Here is an 18856-nt window from a genome sequence, read left to right as displayed (position 1 = left end):
CAGTTAGTCAAACAAAACTTCGTTGTTATACGGAACTCGAATAGTTGGTACAATTTGGATTTGCTGCGCCTTAAACGCAAAAGAGACAAATGGTACAAAAAGTTTTGTAAAACAAATAGAAGTGATCATTGGTACAATTATACCGTTTCGCGGAATATGTATTCACAATCTCTAAACAAGACACGGAGTGAATATATACAGAGGAAAATTGATCAACACAAAAACAACAGCAAAGAGTTATGGAGAATACTCAAATCTATGTTAAAACCTGGCGATTGTAAACCGCGGTCCATAACTTTTAACGGCACTGAAGAGCAATCTGAACAAACAATCGCTACTAAGTTTGAACCAGATGAAATAAAACAACCGATTGCCACTAACTGTTGTTTTAGCGATTTTCATCCAATAACATTAGTAGAACTTAAAAATATTTGTTTTTCGTTACAAAAAACGACTGGAATTGATAATGTTAACGCTAGAGTCGTACAAGATTGCTTTCATGCCATTGGACACGACCTGCTGAGCCTTATAAATGGATCATTGCAAACTGGGCACGTGCCACATGTTTGGAAGGAATCGTTAGTGGTTCCGATTCAAAAAATTGCTGGGACGATTAAAGCCGAAGAGTTTCGCCCTATCAATATGTTGCACACTTTAGAGAAAATTTTAGAGCTTGTTGTGAAAGGCCAGCTGTTGAATTATCTTAATAATAACGATTTACTAATACCAGAGCAATCAGGATATCGGGAAGATCATTCTTGTGAAACTGCATTGAATTTGGTGTTAGCAAAATGGAAAGAGAATATCGAGCGTAAAGATACTATTGTTGCTGTGTTTTTGGATTTGAAACGCGCTTTTGAAACGATTTCTAGGCCCTTATTATTACAAACAGTAAAGCGTTTCGGAATAACGAGTACTGCATATGAATGGTTTAAGAGCTACTTATGTGACAGAACTCAAAAGACAATTTTTAATGATTTTATCTCAGATCCCGTGAGGAACACTCTAGGTGTACCCCAAGGGAGTGTATTAGGGCCTCTATTATTCATTATGTACATTAATGACATGAGACGAGTCTTACGTTTCTGTGACATCAATCTTTTCGCTGATGATACTGTGTTGTTCATAGCAGCTAAAAATCTCGATTATGCCATAACACACTTGAATGTAGATTTGCGCTCGCTGAGTAGATGGTTGAAATTCAAACATCTGAAGTTGAATACCAGTAAAACCAAATTCATGGTAATATCGCGCAACCGTTTGAATGATCACGTTGATGTAGAGATTGACGGGGAAATCATTGAACGGGTACACGAGATTAAATATCTTGGAGGAATTATTGATGACAAACTCAAGTTCAATACCCATATTGACAATGTCATCAAAAAAATTGCCAAGAAGTACGGGATTCTCTGTCGTTTGAAAAAAGAGCTGAATACTTTTAGTAAGATTCATCTCTATAAATCAATCATCTCTCCCCACTTAGATTTTTGCACTTCCATATTATTCTTAGCGAATGAATCACAAATATCGAGGTTGCAGCGTTTACAAAATAAAATCATGCGTTTGATTTTGCGATGCAATAGATTCACTTCCTCAACGTTGATGCTGGATGCTTTGCAATGGTTGTCGGTGAAGCAACGAATTGTTTTCTTGACAATGGTGTTCATATTCAAAGTAGTTAATGGATTGCTGCCTCGATATTTGTGTGATCGAATTGTAAGGGGAAGTGACATCCATAGATATAATACTAGAAATGCGGCAGAGATTAGAACACCTAATTTTATAACTAGTGCTTCTCAAAATTCTTTGTTCTTTAAGGGAATTAAGATATACAATTCGATACCTAGGCACATCAGACGTACAACGACGCTATCAGAATTTAAGAGACAATGCATTTCACACGTAAAGGCAGTATTTTGATTTTTTTTAGTTTATTATTTTTTAATTTAAATAATATTTGACGAAGTTCTTGCTACTGATTATTTAATTTGGACATCTGTTAATCAAGTATTTGTTAGAGCACATTAAAACTATTATGTTCGTCACCAAGGTGATGATGGATTTTGTAATTGTTAATGTAGTTAAAAAAAAAGAGAGTTGTCTTCAAAGGTTTGAGAACCGCGCGCGTTAAACAGATATAGAGGACTGATTTTAAATTTGACTGTTCTTTCTGTTAGAAATATCTGACTTTACTACTAGTAATTGACAAATTCGTGAGTGTTCAGGAAGATTTGGATGCTTCTGTTTGTTATTAGATGTTTATTTTCCTAGCCAGTCAAGGATTTTTTCGGGTTGGAAATTTTTTTGATTTCCCTGGGTGGGGATGCCCTTATAAGTCTCATACTAAGTTGAACTTTGCTGGACTTTGCTTTGCTTGCTGATTACAGCGGGAATGGCCGCGTCGGGACTGCGTCGACTTAGTAGCGGGCTAAACTGGGTATCGGCTTAACCAAAATGATATGAACATCTTGGTAACTGGCAGAAGTTTGCAAATTGATACTGGAGATTCTTGGTTTGGAAATAACTTGAAAAATTATATATTTTTAATAGTTATAACTTGTATTTGAATACCATCGCAGTAATTTATATCTGTGTCAAAAACCAGATCGTTTTGTTTGCCTACCTGGTTCAAATGTATATTCACTAATTATCTATTAGATAAATCGACTATCTCAAACCTTTGTAGGGGAATGAGGTGGGCTCCATCATCATCATCATCATAACAATGACAATAACTTAGCAAATTATCTTGATCTCTGTGATCAACTAAACCAAGCAATAAATGTTGCCTTTGAAGAGTATATACAAAAAACCGAGCGTGAGATAAAATCAAAACCAAAAAACTTTTCCAACTATGTAAAATCAAAATTAAAATCAGAAAACTTTCCATCTAGAATTCATTTGGACGAAAAAACCATAGATAACATAGAAGAAATTTGCGACCTTTTTGCCACTTTCTTCCGAGTATGGTACATTCACAGAAGAGGATCGCGATTACGGCTACTTTACACATTTTCCAGAATCCTCAAATGACGTAAACGTTAGACAAATTAGTGTATTAGAAATTTTAGACGCCTTAAAAACATTAGATTCCTCCAAAGGCCCCGGACCAGACGGTTTACCTCCAGCATTCATAAGAAAACTAGCAACAGAGCTAGCTACTCCACTATTCTGGCTTTTTAATATGTCCCTTCAATTTGGAATTTTCTCAAGCATCTGGAAAAGATCTTTCTTAGTGCCTGTGTTCAAAGCTGGTAAGAAATCTGATATCCGTAATTATAGGGGTATTGCAATTATCTCTTGTATTCCAAAACTTTTTGAAGCAATTGTCAATAAGAAGGTATTCTCGCAAATAAAAAAAAAAACAGAATTACTCATACACAACATGGTTTTTACAAAGGACGCTCAACCACAACAAATTTACTCAAGTTTGTTAACTTTTCGCTTAACGCAATCGATAATGGAAACTACGTTGAAGCCTTATATACCGACTTTAGTAAAACCTTTGATCGTATTGATATACCAATGCTTCTCTTCAAATTGCAAAAAATAGGTATACATCAAGAACTTTTAATATGGATCGAATCATATCTAACATACCGCCAGCAAATTGTTAAATTTAAAGGAAAAACATCTAATCCCATTCAAGTCACTTCTGGAGTCCCTCAAGGGTCTCATTTAGGACCGCTATTGTTTATTTTATTCGTTAATGATATCTCATTCGTTCTCAAGAATATAAAAATCCTTATTTACGCCGACGATATGAAATTATACTTAGAAATAAAAAATGAGACAGATGTCAACACATTTTGTAACGAAATTCAATTTTTTTATAATTGGTGTAAGAAGAGCTTACTTCAACTAAACGTGAACAAATGTAAATAAATTAAATTCAGTAGGAAACGAAATACACCTATAACCAACATTGTGAGAACTACCGAGCCATCACTATCCTGAATGCCGCCTACAAAGTGCTGTCCCAAGTCCTCTTTCATCAACTATCGCCAATAGCCAATAGATTTGTGGGAAGTTACCAGGCCGGCTTCATGGAGGGTCGGTCTACAACAGACCAAATCTTCACCCTGTGGCAGATCCTCCAGAAATGCCGCGAATTCCGAGTCCCCACGCACGACCTGTTCATCGATTTCAAAGCCGCATATGATAGCGTAAACCGACAAGAGCTATGGAAAATTTTGGACGAAAACGGCTTTCCCGGTAAGCTTACTAGACTTACCATGGCTACGATGGATGGGATCCAGTGCTGTGTGAGAATCTCGGGTGGATTGTCGGACCCATTCGAATCTCGCAGGGGACTTCGACAAGGAGATGGTCTTTCCTGCCTGCTATTCAACATTACGCTTGAAGGTGTTATAAGGCGAGCGGCGATCGAAATGCGGGGCACGATTTTCAATAAATCCAGTCAATTTATCTGCTTTGCTGACGACGTGGATGCTGTCGGCAGAACATTTGAGGCGGTGGAAGATCAGTACACCAGACTGAAACGCGAAGCAGAGAAGATTGGATTGCAGATAAATACGTCTAAAACAAAATATATGCTGGCGGGCGGGACCGAGCGCGACAGGGCTCGCTTGGGCAGTACCGTGGTAATCGACGGGGATGAGTTCGAGGTAGTCGACGAGTTCGTATACCTTGGCTTGCTGGCAACAGAGGACAATAATACCAGCCGTGAGATTAAAAGACGTATTATCAGCGGAAGTCGGGCCTACTACGGACTTCACAAACACTTGCGGTCGAACTATTTGAGCCCCCGTACAAAGTGCGCACTGTACAAAACGCTAATTAGACCGGTTGTCCTCTACGGGCACGAAACGTGGACACTGCTAGAAGAGGACCTACGAGCACTCGGAGTTTTCGAACGGCGGGTGCTAAGAACCATCTTTGGCGGAGTGCAAGAGAACGGTGTATGGAGGCGAAGAATGAACCACGAGCTCGCGCGTCTCTACGGCGAACCAAGTATTTAGAAAGTGGTTAAAGCTGGACGGATACGTTGGGCAGGACATGTTGCTAGAATGCCGGACAACTATCCTGCAAAAATGGTTTTCGCATCAAATCCGGTAGGAACAAGACGAAGAGGGGCACAGCGAGCGAGGTGGCAAGACCAGGTGGAGCGAGATCTGGCGAACACTGGGTGCCCGCGGAACTGGAGATCAGTTGCCATGGACCGAAACAGATGGAGAAATTATACTGCGCAGGCCTTGTCATAAGACGTTAGGCCAATTAAGTAAGTAAGCTATATCCAACATCTCCCTTGGAGATCAAATGATAGAAAATTGTGAACGAATTAGAGATTTGGGAGTTATTCTAGACTCAAAATTAACGTTTATAGATCACTATAATACAATTACTTGTTAAGCAAGCAACATGCTCTCTTTCATAAAACGCTTTAGCTTTAATTTTCGAGACCCATACACATTAAAAACACTTTACATTTACTACGTTCGTTCAATTCTTGAGTACTGTAGCGTGGTATGGTCTCCGTTTGCCAATGCACACATAAATAGAATAGAATCAATACAAAAATAATTCTTGTTGTACGCACTCCGTAATTTAAATTGGACGAGCCTTCCTCTTCCGTCATATGACGACCGCTGCAAGCTTATAAATATCGAAACATTAAAGGCGCGTCGTGAATTTGCAATGGTCTCATTTGTTAATGACATAGTCTCACAGCGTATTGACTCTGCCGAACTCTTATCTAAATTAAATTTTTACGCACCTACTAGAAATTTACGTGTTCGTACACTATTTGCCACGGATCATTCTCGAACTAATTATGCTAAATTCAGGCCCATAAATTAAATGATGGTGCTATACAACCAACATTGTAATTTTATTGACTTCACAATTAAAAAAACCAAATTGAAGCAATATTTTAGGACAATAAGTAATTCAAATCAATAACAACAGAAAACTAGTAGAAAACTAGCAGAAACGAGCAAAAATCGATTGATAACATTAGGTTAAGCTTGTATCACGGTCTACACACGATTGACTTCAAATAAATAAAAAAAAACAATATACTGTCCCAGTCTTGATTCCACTACGAATCTCGTGGAGTAGATTTTTGTCTGCAACTTGTTACCTGGTAGAAGATTCTGCATCAACACGGAAACACTCCGTCGATCGATGATCTCTTTGCTTCTCGCCGCAAATCTGCATGATTTTTTCCTTCCTTTTTGACTCGAACACTTTTTCCGCAAAATCCGTTTGTGGAGGGGAAGTTTCAATATCTTCCAGTGCTGGTATCTTCGATCCGAATGTCCTACCGTATAGGAGCTCTGTTGGTATCCGGCCAGTAACGGAACGTGGTGTAGTATAGTACATCACTAAGTACTCTTGCAATTCCTGAACATCGGTAGCAGCTGGCTCCAACACAGCCAATACTATGTACTTGTTCTTTGTATCGAATTCCTCAACAGCGTTATGTTCAATCAAACGGGATAATGAATCAGCTATATTGGTAGCTCCACTTCGATATTTCACAGCAAAATCAAATGACTGAAAGTAGAGAACCCACCGACAATTACTTTCGAGTGGCTCTATTATATCATTTGCCAACAGATAGTGTAACTCATCCTCGATCTTCTTCATCAATGTGACGGGAGGACACCGAGGGTGCTGACATATTGATGTAACGTATTTATTGATCACAATATGTACTTCCACGCCTTTAATCTTCGGGAACGGCCGCTTTTCTTCTATCTTAACTGATCTTACCCCATGAGTACTAGGAAGACCAATAAAAAGTATGCCTACTTCTTTGGCGGTCACTCTACCTAGGAGACACTGTTGTCCACCTTGAATTACATAAAATGTAGCGACCTTCTGAACAATTTTTCCAGTATTTTTAACCATTACAAATGTTTCAAAGGATTCCAGCACAGTTAAAGGCGTTGCCTTCTCACCGTATTGCACAAAGACTTCGTCACACTGTTGCTGCTGGTTGCATGCATTCTCTCCATCTGTTTCCAAGTAACGTCCAAGTACCAACATTTTTGATGTCGGGGACGTAAAGGTTAATGTTGAAAATATAGTGTCTGGTTTTCGTATTTTCATTTCGATGAGTTTCGATATTCCGAATACGCTCCGGTCTCACGGGCTTGCTACTGTGTCCTCGAACTTGCTCTTCGTTGGAACTATCGTCTGGTATTTGCAAAATGCGGATCGGTTTGCATTTGTTGCATTCCTTGCTTCTTGCTGGACAAGCAACATCATTACCAAAGTGCCCATGGCGACCACATTGCGTGCACTCCCTTGCGGACGAATTACATATCTTATTTACATTGCTATTTAGCTCATGACCAATCGGTACGGTTTCAAGATAAGCGCTACTAGTCAGACAATTCATCATCTGAGCTTGATGCTTAATGCATAAGAATTCACCATGGTTGTCACTTCATCTATGTTGAGAGCCTCTTTCTGTAACAGCTGCTCTTTTAAATCGTTCGGCGCAAACAGAATCACTTTATCAATTACGTTTATCGATCTGCTCTCTTCAGCAGTTTTACTGGTTGCGCACTACGTTCCTCGGCAAAGCTTTGAAGTTAAATGGTGGGACATCCCACTTTTCCATGCTTGAAGAGCTGTAATCCAGCAAAATAAATTCTCTATGTATATTTGTTTTGTTTTGATATTATCTTACCGTTCAAACACTATTTCGCCTTAGAGCTATTTGTGAATAGCCTGGTATCGCTCCAAGAGTCACTACCGTACAGTAGCCTTCCATGACGCTCTAAGGTCGTCAAACTGGCCTAATAAACGCTGCACTGTTTTCACAGTCGCTACTATTCCGTAGCATAGATATCCACCGCTTCTAGCGGTTACTACTCTACCGTAGTATAGCAACCTGCAGTTCAAACAAGCGTAAACATAACCTCATTTTTAAGGTGGAAATAGATTGAACAAACATCAATTCTTTGCTTATGAAATGAAAATTTGCATTTTGCAAATGATAACGCCTTACGTTTCCCCCCTCGTTTTAAATTTACCTCGTTCGCCAAATGTGGTATTCTACTTGGTCACTAATGAATCGACACTCGAACATATATTTTTCAACACGTTTATTTCGCACGCTCAGTCAATACATGAATGACAGTTCTCACCCAGGCCCGCAATCTAGCGCGCTTACTGGTACCGAAATCACTCCCGCCCACAGGGCCGTACTCGGGTACCACAAATTATACTACTACCAAGATGTGATGCAGTTGCGCCTGAAACTCTTCTATCGTGTTGACATAGCTAGTATTTGAGTGACAACCACTTGCTTCTGCTGCTTATGTATATGCACGATTAAATGATACACTAGCACCAGCAGCAAGCTGCTGTCACTGCAAAACTATCTAGGCAATACCGACACATTATCCATCGGTCTCTCTTTTGAATTCCTGTGCAGGCTATTTCGGCCGGTCGGATTTAAAAAACCCAGACACCACTATAGAAAATGGGCCTAATTTAGCCGCAGCGACTTCATTATTTCTCGCGACTATAACTCAAATTAAATATTGTTTAGGCTACCGCTTAATGGGCTTTTTTTGTATTGTTTATGCAGGGAGAAAATCTTCATAGACAGCACCTTCGCGGTGCCGAATAGGATTCACATGGTGCCAACATGCGCCTACCTACTAAAAACTATCCTGCTGCCCGTTCCTGAATCCCTCCCGGAAATACCTTTAGGTTTTACTTCAGGAGGGAGGACGTGCCGAAGCACTCCGACTTGTCCGTTGCGTGTGTGGGTTCACACAATACCCTTGCCCTTGCATACCGCCACTACCCTTCACCTAGGGCCTGGGCTGCCCAATCAGCCCATTACTGACCCTAGCAAGCTATGTCAGGCCCTGTCGTTGCAACCGTTCTAGCCGTTGCAACTCCGTTATCACCGCCGTTGCCGCCCTATCGACGGCACCCCATGCGCGCTGCTCAGCGCACATTCTCTGCACAATGTTGTCGGCGTTGGTGTCTTCCCCAACGACCGCAAGCATCACCCGCCGAGTGGACGTAAACCGCGGGCAGTGAAAAATCACATGCTCCGCCGTTTCCTCGGCTACCGTACAAACGGGGCAAAAGGGTGAATCTACCCGCCCGCGTGTATGTAGATACTTCTTGAAGCATCCATGACCCGACAGAAACTGGGTAAGGAAAAAGTTTACCTCACCATGACCTCTGCCGATCCAGGACGATATGTTCTGGATCAGCCTATGGGTCCACCTACCATGGTCGGTGCGATCCCATTCCGCCTGCCAACGCCTAATAGAGTCCAGCCTAACTCTGTCCCTAGCGCCCCTGACGTTCCTCTGCCTGTGGCACTCGATATCCTCACCTAGGAGTATGCATATTGGAATCATGGCTGCAATAACCCCAATCGCATCCAACGATATGGTACGGTAGCCGCACGCAACGCGCAATGCCAACAGCCTGAACACCTTGTTCAGACATGCCTGATTGCGCTTACTCTCCAAAGCCGGGGCCCACGCCGGTGCACCGTATCGTAACACCGACATGGCAACGCTGGCCATCAGGCGTCTCTTACTGCTGCTAGGACCGTAGCCGTTCGGCATGATCTTAGACAGCGCAGTGACCGCCGTTGACGCTTTACCACAAGCATAATCCACATGGCTGGTGAAGTTCAGCCTGTTGTCTGTCGTGACACCCAGGTACTTCACACTTCGTTTGGAGACAATCACCTGTCCCCCAACGATTATTTTTGCCTCAAGGGCCGACTTACGGTTGCTGACCATCACAGCTTCCGTCTTATGGTGGGCCAATCGCAGATTGACGCCCGCCATCCAACCCTCTATTATGCTTATGGCGTCTGATGCCAGCATTTCCACCTCCTCCAGAAACTCGCCTACCACTGTAAGGACGATATCATCGGCGAAGCCAGTGATATCGACCCCAGTGGGTAGTTCGAGCCTCAGCACCCCATCGTACATGGCATTTCAAAGCGTGGGGCCGAGAAACGAGCCCTGTGGAACACCCGCTGTCACTCTGTACCTCTTCGCCCCGTCCGCCGTGTCGTACACTAGCGTCCGGTTCTCGAAGTAACTCTTAAGCAACCTGCATAGATGATCCGGTACCCTCATCCTATGCAGCGCTAACGCAATTGCACCCCAGTTAGCGCTGTTAAAGGCGTTTTTGACATCGATTGTGACTATGACACAATACCTGTCGCCTAGCCTTTTCCGTTTCATAGGCTTCTCGGCCCTCTCCACTACGGACTTTATGGCATCTACAGTGGACTTCCCCTTACGGAAGCCAAACTGCGTGTTTGCCAGTCCGACATCACTTTCCGTCACAGGCGTTAGCCTGTTTAGGATTACCCGCTCTAGTAATTTGCCTAGCGTGTCCAGTAGGCAAATTGGCCTGTACGACGAGGTTTCCCCGGCTTTGGCAGCAGTACCAATCTTTGGACTTTCCATTTGTCTGGAAATTCGCATACCTCTAGGCAACTCTGAAGCGTCTCTCTAAACATATCGGGATATGCTTGGATCGCCGCTTTGAGTGCCTCGTTCGGAATCCCGTCAGGACCGGGCGCTTTTTTCGTTTTTAGACCCCTGGCAATTACGATGAGTTCCTCATTCGTGACCGGAGTGAGGACATCATTCGATTGACCGTACGGGGTCGGAGGCCACCCAACTGGATCGTGTTGCGGAAAGAGCCCTTCCACGATGACTTTCAGCTTTTGGGGGCAGGTTTCCTGCGGCGCAGATGTACCCTTCATCTTTTTCATTACCACCTGGTATGCACCTCCCCAGGGGTTTGAATCCGCATCGCGACATAGCTCCTGGAAACAGGATTTCTTGCTACGCCTAACCTCCTTCTTAAGCGCTGACCTTGCCGCTCTAAGATCAACTCCCCGAGCTTCAGCATCTGCATCGGTCCGGGCCCTCTGCGCTAGCCTTCTCGCTCTGTGGCACCTGGAACGGAGCTGGGCAATGGTATCACTCCACCAGTATACCGAGCGACGACCGTTCATTGGCTGCCCCGTCCTAGGCATAGTGGTATCACATGCCCGTACTAGGACGTTGGTCAGCTCACGAGCACTCAGGTTCGAGCGGGTGCTCTCTGCACTGAGTGCTTCAACGAACAGGTCTTTGTCGAAGGACTTCACTTTCCACCTCCTCCCTGTCGACTTCATCCCGCGTGGCCGTAGCGCCCGTCGTTCAATCGTGTACCGTATAGCTTGGTGGTCGCTATGCGTGTACTCATCTGACACCCTCCAGCCCATGTTGGCAAGCAACGTTGGGCTGCAGAAGGTGATGTCGATGATCGATTGTTGTACCCCCCTACAAAAGGTACTGACGGATCCCACGTTAGCCAGACTTACATCTAGCTTGGACAGAGCTTCCAGCAAGCTTTGTCCCCTCGGAGTAGTGCACCTGCTACCCCATTCGACAGCCCAAGCATTGAAGTCTCCTCCAATGACAACGGGCTTGCGGCCCGTGAGTTCGTCGGTGAGCACGTCTAGCATCCGGTCAAACTGCTCCGGCGACCACCTAGGTGGAGCGTAGCAGCTACAGATGCAGACGCCATCGACCACCGCGATCACGAACCCCTCTTGGTTGGACGACATCACCTCCTGGATCGGGTATCTACCCATCACGGCGATCGCTGCCATCCGACCCTTATCGATAACCCAGTTAGCGCCTCCACGGGGGACCCGGTAGGGATCCGCGATAATGGCAATATCGCACCCCGTCTCGGCTGCCGTTTGCCAAAGCAACTCCTGTGCCGTTTCACAGTGGTTTAGGTTGATCTGTATAACCTGCACCCTTATCGTTGCAATGCCCGCCTATAAGCCGCACACAGTGGGCCACCTGTGACATGCTTATTTCCCGCATCGACTGTGCAGAGCAGGCACCTGGGGGGTTTGCTACATCCCCTGGCGAAGTGGCCATCTTCGCCGCACCGCCTGCACAGCTTGGACCGATCGGGGGCCTTACACTTGGCCGCCCGATGGCCAAAGCCCATACACCTGAAACAGCGTTCGATGCGCCGTTTCGACAACAGTGTACACACTGACCATCCTACCTTAATTTTGCCAGACGCCAACATCTTGTTGTCGATTGCCTCTGGCACGTTTAAGGTCGCAGCTTGCATATCACCGTATGCCTTCCGCAACCGGATGTCTGCGGGTGGCACATCAACCTTAAGCTGATCCCGCAGAGCATCACTCAGGTCCACTGTCGTCGTAATCTCGTCGAGGTTTTTGCACTCGACCAGAACACGCTGCGACAGCGCCTTTACCTGGCCCGCTTCGCCCAGGGACTGCTCTACCAGTTTCTGGTAATTCGAACTCTGGACCGTTGGGTCCTTTTTGAGCTCGAAGAGCATATCCCCTGCCTGGGTTCGGCGGGTCTTTACTACGTTGGCCCCAAGCTCCTGCAACTTGGGGTCCACTCGAACCTTACGCAGTAGTTCGGCGTACGACAGCTCACCTGTCAGCTTCACTACTAAGGCGTCGCCCTTATGGACGCGCCTTGGCTTTGGCTTTGCAGCCGCAGCCTCGCTCGGTTTCGGCCTCGGCGGTTTAGGCGGTTTACGCCTAACCACCTGCCATTCCTCCTCCCCGGTCCCGGAAGCACCATCCGGGACCGCCTCCGCGCGTTAGCTGGTAGAGGCGCGAGCCGAAGTCCGCTGCCTCTTGGCTACCAGCGTTGGTCCATGGTCGGGCGTAGCCGCCTTGCGCTTGGCAAGCGGCGTACGCGCCTGACTAGGCATGGCCACAGCCTTAGCGGCTATGACCAGAGCTTCGGCGATTTCGCATCGCTGCAGAAGCTCTTGCCTCTCCACCTCGGCAGCTATGACGGTAGAGCGGAGGTTCACCGCCAGCTTTTTAATGTCGAGGTGGACATTTGACCTAGAGTTGATGAACGAGTACAACTCGTCCACCAACCTTTTGGCTTCCTCCAGCTTGCAACTGGCTGGAGGAAGCCCAACTTCGCCCTCAAGAGGGTGCACCACGCCCTCCGTTGACATTTGCCTACCGCTGTCGCTCGCCCTCTTGGCTGAGCTAGAAGCGGTGGCCACCTGCGTTCTAACTGGGGTGTTAGACTTTGGTGGAGTCAACTTCCTCTTCGGTATCGCCCCCGTTTTCGGGGGGCTTCCCTGTATGGGCTGTGCCCCCGATTTCGGCGGGCTTCCCTTCTTGGGTCGCGCCCCCGATAACGGGGGGCTACCTGTCTTTGCTGTTGGTAACCTGGCCAACTTACTACTTTTGGCAAAGATGTCATCTTTGCCACTAGTAGCACCCGTATCCGCTCCCTCTTTAAAATTTAAAAATTTGTCCATTCGAAAGGGTCCCAACTCTAGGCCGCTATCTCCACTCGTAATTGTGTAGTCGCCTTAACGATCCCATGGTGATCTATGCAAGCAGGGAGGCCATGGCTAGGGACACTCCCCCCTACCCTTCATGGGGGCAGGGATGTCAGCATCCGATCAGCGTTAGTCAGGAATGTATCATCTGAGCCTACACCACCGCACTTTGACGTGAGTGACGAGCTTTGAACGTACCTAGAGACCAGCTACGGTTTTAACGGGACGGAAGGCAGCTGTACCATTAGCCTACTCGCCGTTTCAGGAAGGTACCACCCTTCCTTACATAAGGTAGTAGAATAGCACAGCCGTCAGCCCTGCAGCGCCAAATCCAAACGTTTATTCCCGCCCGTCCAGTACACCGCAATTAGGATCTTCCTGGAACCGATCCTAATGTGCCCATGGCACTCCTGACCCGGCTTTTTTGCTTAAAGTCCTGAGCTCTAACAGGACGCTACTACGTCCGCAGCTGGCTTATAGGAGTTGAGCCCCGCTCGCCTCTTTACACCACTACGCTACGCTACCCTCAGGCACAACGTGCCCCCCTTTCCCTGTTAGCACACAACTGAGGGTGCAACCAAAGACTGGTATTTGGTCGACCCTAGGCCCAGTTGCGTCCCGGCCGGTACCGCGTGGAGGTAGGGATAAGAGTTCCCGCTCCCATCGTAGTGGCTATACGGAGTCGCGCAAAGTCGAATGCGACTTTGTTCGGCGCCTTAACCTCGCTGGGTTAGGGCCTTAACCGGGGTTGACATAGCTAGTATTTGAGTGATAACCACTTGCTTCTGCTGCTTATGTATATGCACGATTAAATGATACACTAGCACCAGCAGCAAACTGTTGTCACTGCAAAACTATCTAGGCAATACCGACACATTATCCATCGGTCTCTCTTTTGATCTGTTTTTGAAAAGCATCTAATTCCTGTGCAGGCTATTTCGGCCGGTCGGATTTAAAAAACCCAGACACCACTATAGAAAATGGGCCCAATTTAGCCGCAACGACTTCATCATTTCTCGCGACTATAACTCAAATTAAATATTGTTTAGGCTACCGCTTAATGGGCTGAAAATACCCCCCCGTACCCTAGTAACTCATCTTCGGTTCGTCGAAACCAAGTGCGCATGAATCTCGATGAAAACTTCTGAATCCTTTGCTCGAAAACTTGCGGAGTATCAGTCGATGAACGCGGGAGAAAATATTGACCGCAAGCAAACGGCAACAAATATCATCGTATTATCACGAAATCGATCCGTGCTGCCTAACGAAAGCACCAGGCAATCAAATTTGTAGCGTAGAGTTAAAAAAATCGCCTAAATCTTGAGCTCGAAAACATTGAACAGAGTCACGCACAACAATCATCGATGAGCAAATGAGATTTAATGATGACAGGTGGCCGCGAGTGACTGATCTCCAATGTCATTTCTTTAGTCAGTTTCTTTACTTTAGCCTCATCGTTTGTTGCTATTCCATCAAACAATGCACAATAAAATTTACTATTGAACTATAAACATTGCATCTGTTATAATACACTCAAGTACTTTTTTCACACGGTTTGTTTTTTCGAATATTGAGAATGGGGCTATTTAGGGACCATTCATTTATTTCTCAATACGTTTGGGAGAGGCCCGACATTCGTCACGTATTTTGTAAATGGTCCCCAAATTGCACCGTTCTTGAGTAATCGAAAAAAACAAACCGTGTAAAAAAGACTCGAGTGTACGGTAAATCCCGAGCACCATTTAACGGAAAAATATTCAAATTGGATTTAGAAATAAGTAGAATAACATGGGTATTATGTTCTGTCCTTACCTTTGATAGCCTTTGTAAACATAGGTGGTGATATTTCAATTGTAGCGAGCTCAATTACTTTGAGGTCACATGATGTAGTGATTTCACTATAATTATTTTTTGCTGTACAAGTATATTTTCCTACATCGGCTGCACACACATCTTTAATGAGTATTTGTGCCACAACCCCATTATTAAGTAACTTAATTCGTTCGCCATAGTCTATTGGTTTATTATTTTTCTGCCATTTTAAAATGGGTTCCTGGCCATTAACCGAGCAAATCATTTTAATTGTTCGTCCTTTTTGAATTGTAATATTCTTCAATTGACCAGCCCATGTGAGTTTAGTCTTTGAATCCCGAATAACATATGATTCTTCTTTGTACGGTTCTGACACTTGTGATCGTCCCACTCGCTTAGATGATTGATCAATAATTATCTTTTTAGCTTCTTTTTCCTGCAATTCGTCAATTGCTTGGATTTTTTTATCTGCATGATGCATTCCAGGAAGATGCAAATACTGTACTTTACCCATAAACTCTACTTCGTGTATAATTCTCCGTTCACCTGCAATATTTTTTACAATGCAAGTGTAAATCCCACTGTCTTCAGGTGTTGGATTATAAATATTTAATTGAAAAATTTCATTTCCTTCATAAGATGCGCGTATTCTTTTATCAAAGATAACAGGATCGTCTGCTTTCAACCATGTCACGTCCGGTATTATCCATTCAGGACTAAACATTACCTGACACTCTATGATCAAATCATTCAAGGCGTGATGGTAATAATCTGTAATATAAACGTTTAGACTTTGAAGCACGAAAATACCGAATTTCGAACAATACCTCTAATTTTAATTATAGTTGGAATTTCCACATTCTGTTTAACATTTTCAAATACATGAACTTTTGCTGAAGAACTTACTTCTCCACCCCGATTTTTTGCAATAATTGTGTATATGCCTGAGTCAGATTTTTGTGCATTTTTGAGTATTAAAGAATACAAACCATCATAAGCGAATGTTTGCAAATTGGATGTTCTTTCAACTAGTTGATCATCTTTAAGCCACCTTACACCTGTTTCTGGACCTGCAATCGAACTCTGTAATTTAATTTCTGATCCTTCAGGTCCAGAACGATCCGTTAAGAATGTCAAAAAAACAGGGCATCGCTTCGCTAACCGCTCCTTTCTAAATTCCTCATCCTTTTCTTTTTCAGTTAAAGCTTGAGTAACTTCGTCTGGTCTTTTATAGAACCATGCTGTTGTGTCGTCGTCATCAGAGTTGTACAGTTTCCATAAAGATGGATCTACCAATTCTTCGAACGATTCATCAGATGACGAGTCAGTACTATATTCTTCTATTTCAGTTATCGTATGATTTTCTTTCGTATTTACATCATTATGCGTTTCTTCCCTCGCATTTGTTAAGTATTCAGTCTCTATTTCAGTGTGTGAAGTCATTACATCTTCCTTTTCTGGTAAGATATCTTCAGAAAAAAGATCTGCGGCTTCTTTTGTAATATCATAATTAATATCATCACAAGTCACGAAATTCTCTCGAACTTCACATTCATCCAATGTGATTGACGATTTCCTTTCTATTTTTTGATCTTCATCCAGATTCTCATTTGCAAGTATTTGTGATTCATTTTCGGAATAGTCGATTGATTTTATGTTTTCCTCGATAGCATCCACAATATTCAATCCTGGCGGTGTGACACCTTGAGAGTCTTCCTCTTGCTCTACAACAACAATTTCAATATTTTGATCAACAGAAATATCTTTGCATGCAGCTTCATCGATAACGCATCCTGACGAGAAAAAAAGAGACACGTATTCATCGACCATGGAGACTCCTCCAGAAACGTCCATAATTAAAGCTTTATCAATGATAGCTTTCGACGATGCAAGTTGGGTATTACGATTTTCTCCTATTTCAAATGGCGATTTCTCGCGAATCATCATCATTTCTTTGCGCAAAGGATCATTTATTCCTAATCGAGATATTGAAACAGACCTGGAATGCAAATCACGTGACGGTTCTCTAGATATAGATGATTCCTCAATTTTTGTAACTATTACGCCGGGCACCTCAGAAGGTGTTTGGCTTTTTTTAATATTTTTTCCCATTCTGCTTGCAACAACTACACACTAAACGAATTAAAGCATTTACAGAGACTAGCTTTAGCCGTGAAAATACATTGAGTTTTATAATGACAACCATTGCCAATGACGATAGTGAGTCTACCACTATTTATAAATCCGATTAAAATAGATCGTATTATGGTCGGGCATGTTAGACTTAGGGTGGCTACTACCTGTGAGAGTTTGCTACTTGTGTTAGTATAGAGTACAATTACGGGATTGCTACCCTACCAGTATAACCAGGATAACTTTTTGTAACGAAATATATGTATTCTGAAATAGATTATGATAGTGGCAATTCATTAAGCTATAAGAATAAGCAATAAGAAATATTTCCGCTTCTAAGAATATTACATATGGATCATTTCACGTCAAGTGACCGAGAATCAGTACAAACTTGTAATCGTCCTTCTCCGATTTGAACTAAATTTTGTCAGATTGTTCGCTTCAGGTCAGCAAGAAAAAATCCCAAGTTTGGTGCCGATTAACGTCCCTTCGATTAATGGAAATACATGTACCTCCATTTTTTTTAAAAAAAGAGACGTTTTTTTGAAATTCTCTTATTTTATTTTGCTTATATCTGATTTTATCATGTTTCCAAAGGAAATTGCCTAAGGAATCTGAAAAAAATAGTTTTAAGCGACAGTGCTGCCAAGGGTTTTTAAATTCGATTTAAAAACTAAATTTACACTTTTCTCTTAATGAGTACAATTTGATTTCAAAAAATCCAACTCCATCATATTCCTCCGATTTTTTACATAAGAATCACTCAAAACCACAAAGTGTTCTTTGTCGATCCAGAGTTAATGTTTAAAAACTATAATATTCGAGCAAAATTTGACCGATGTTGGTAGTTTTTACATTACAAAGAGACTCAGTGCTTCAATAAAATATAATTTTACTATTCATTATTCATGAAAACTCGCTGGTTTCTTTCTTCAATTCGCTATAACTCTGGATCGGCAAAGAACACCTCGAAGTTTTGAATGATTTTTATGTAAAAAACTACAAGGTATACAGCAAAAATAGTTGTACGAAAGGGTGACGTAGGACTATATCAGATCATTAGATCAAAGACTAATGTAAACTGAATTTCAAATGTATGTTTATAAGATATGTATGGTTATAAGAATCATGGAGTGCCATTGTTTAGGTGAATGTTTAAAACAGATGAGCGAAATATTCAGATTCAATTCTTCATTGAATGCAATGGTGGCTTTGAAACGCCTATAACCTTTGAGACATAAAGATTTCTTTTAAAAATCACTTGTGTGCATCATAAAGGTTGAAATAGTAATGAATGACCAGCCCACAGATTATTGTATTAAATATGATTATGCGTAGCTTGACATGTTTGAATAATCTTACTTTAACTCGCTTGTGGCCATTAATTTCAAATAACATTAAAACAAAGGCACGTTCAGCAAATATGACTTGCCTTTCGAATGTCCTTCTCTTTTGACATGAATGGCAGTTAGCGGCGTTGAATCACTGTTTTTTGCTCTCAAACCATCATAAAATAAATTCATGCCTCCAAAAACCCCCGCATGGCAAATTTCGTTCCATTTGCATAATTAGTTCT

General features: G+C 43.1%; 1 protein-coding gene across 1 annotated transcript in view; it reads right to left on the bottom strand.

The window, feature by feature from the left end:
• LOC128740129 (muscle M-line assembly protein unc-89-like) overlaps window positions 1–17259 on the bottom strand; it is a 159244-nt gene extending 141985 nt beyond the window's left edge. The window contains exons 1-2 of the mRNA XM_053835641.1: window positions 15975–17259; window positions 15148–15918 (exon numbers count right to left, since the gene is read on the bottom strand). Of these exons, the coding sequence (XP_053691616.1) occupies window positions 15148–15918; window positions 15975–17259 (2056 nt within the window). The remainder of the gene's footprint in view (window positions 1–15147; window positions 15919–15974) is intronic.
• Between the last annotated feature and the right edge of the window lie 1597 nt (window positions 17260–18856).

Source organism: Sabethes cyaneus, chromosome 3 (assembly GCF_943734655.1).
Source record: "Sabethes cyaneus chromosome 3, idSabCyanKW18_F2, whole genome shotgun sequence".
NCBI lineage: Eukaryota > Metazoa > Arthropoda > Insecta > Diptera > Culicidae > Sabethes > Sabethes cyaneus.
The sequence above is the reverse complement of the archived record's forward strand: the minus strand, read 5'-3'. Positions and strand labels throughout refer to the sequence as shown.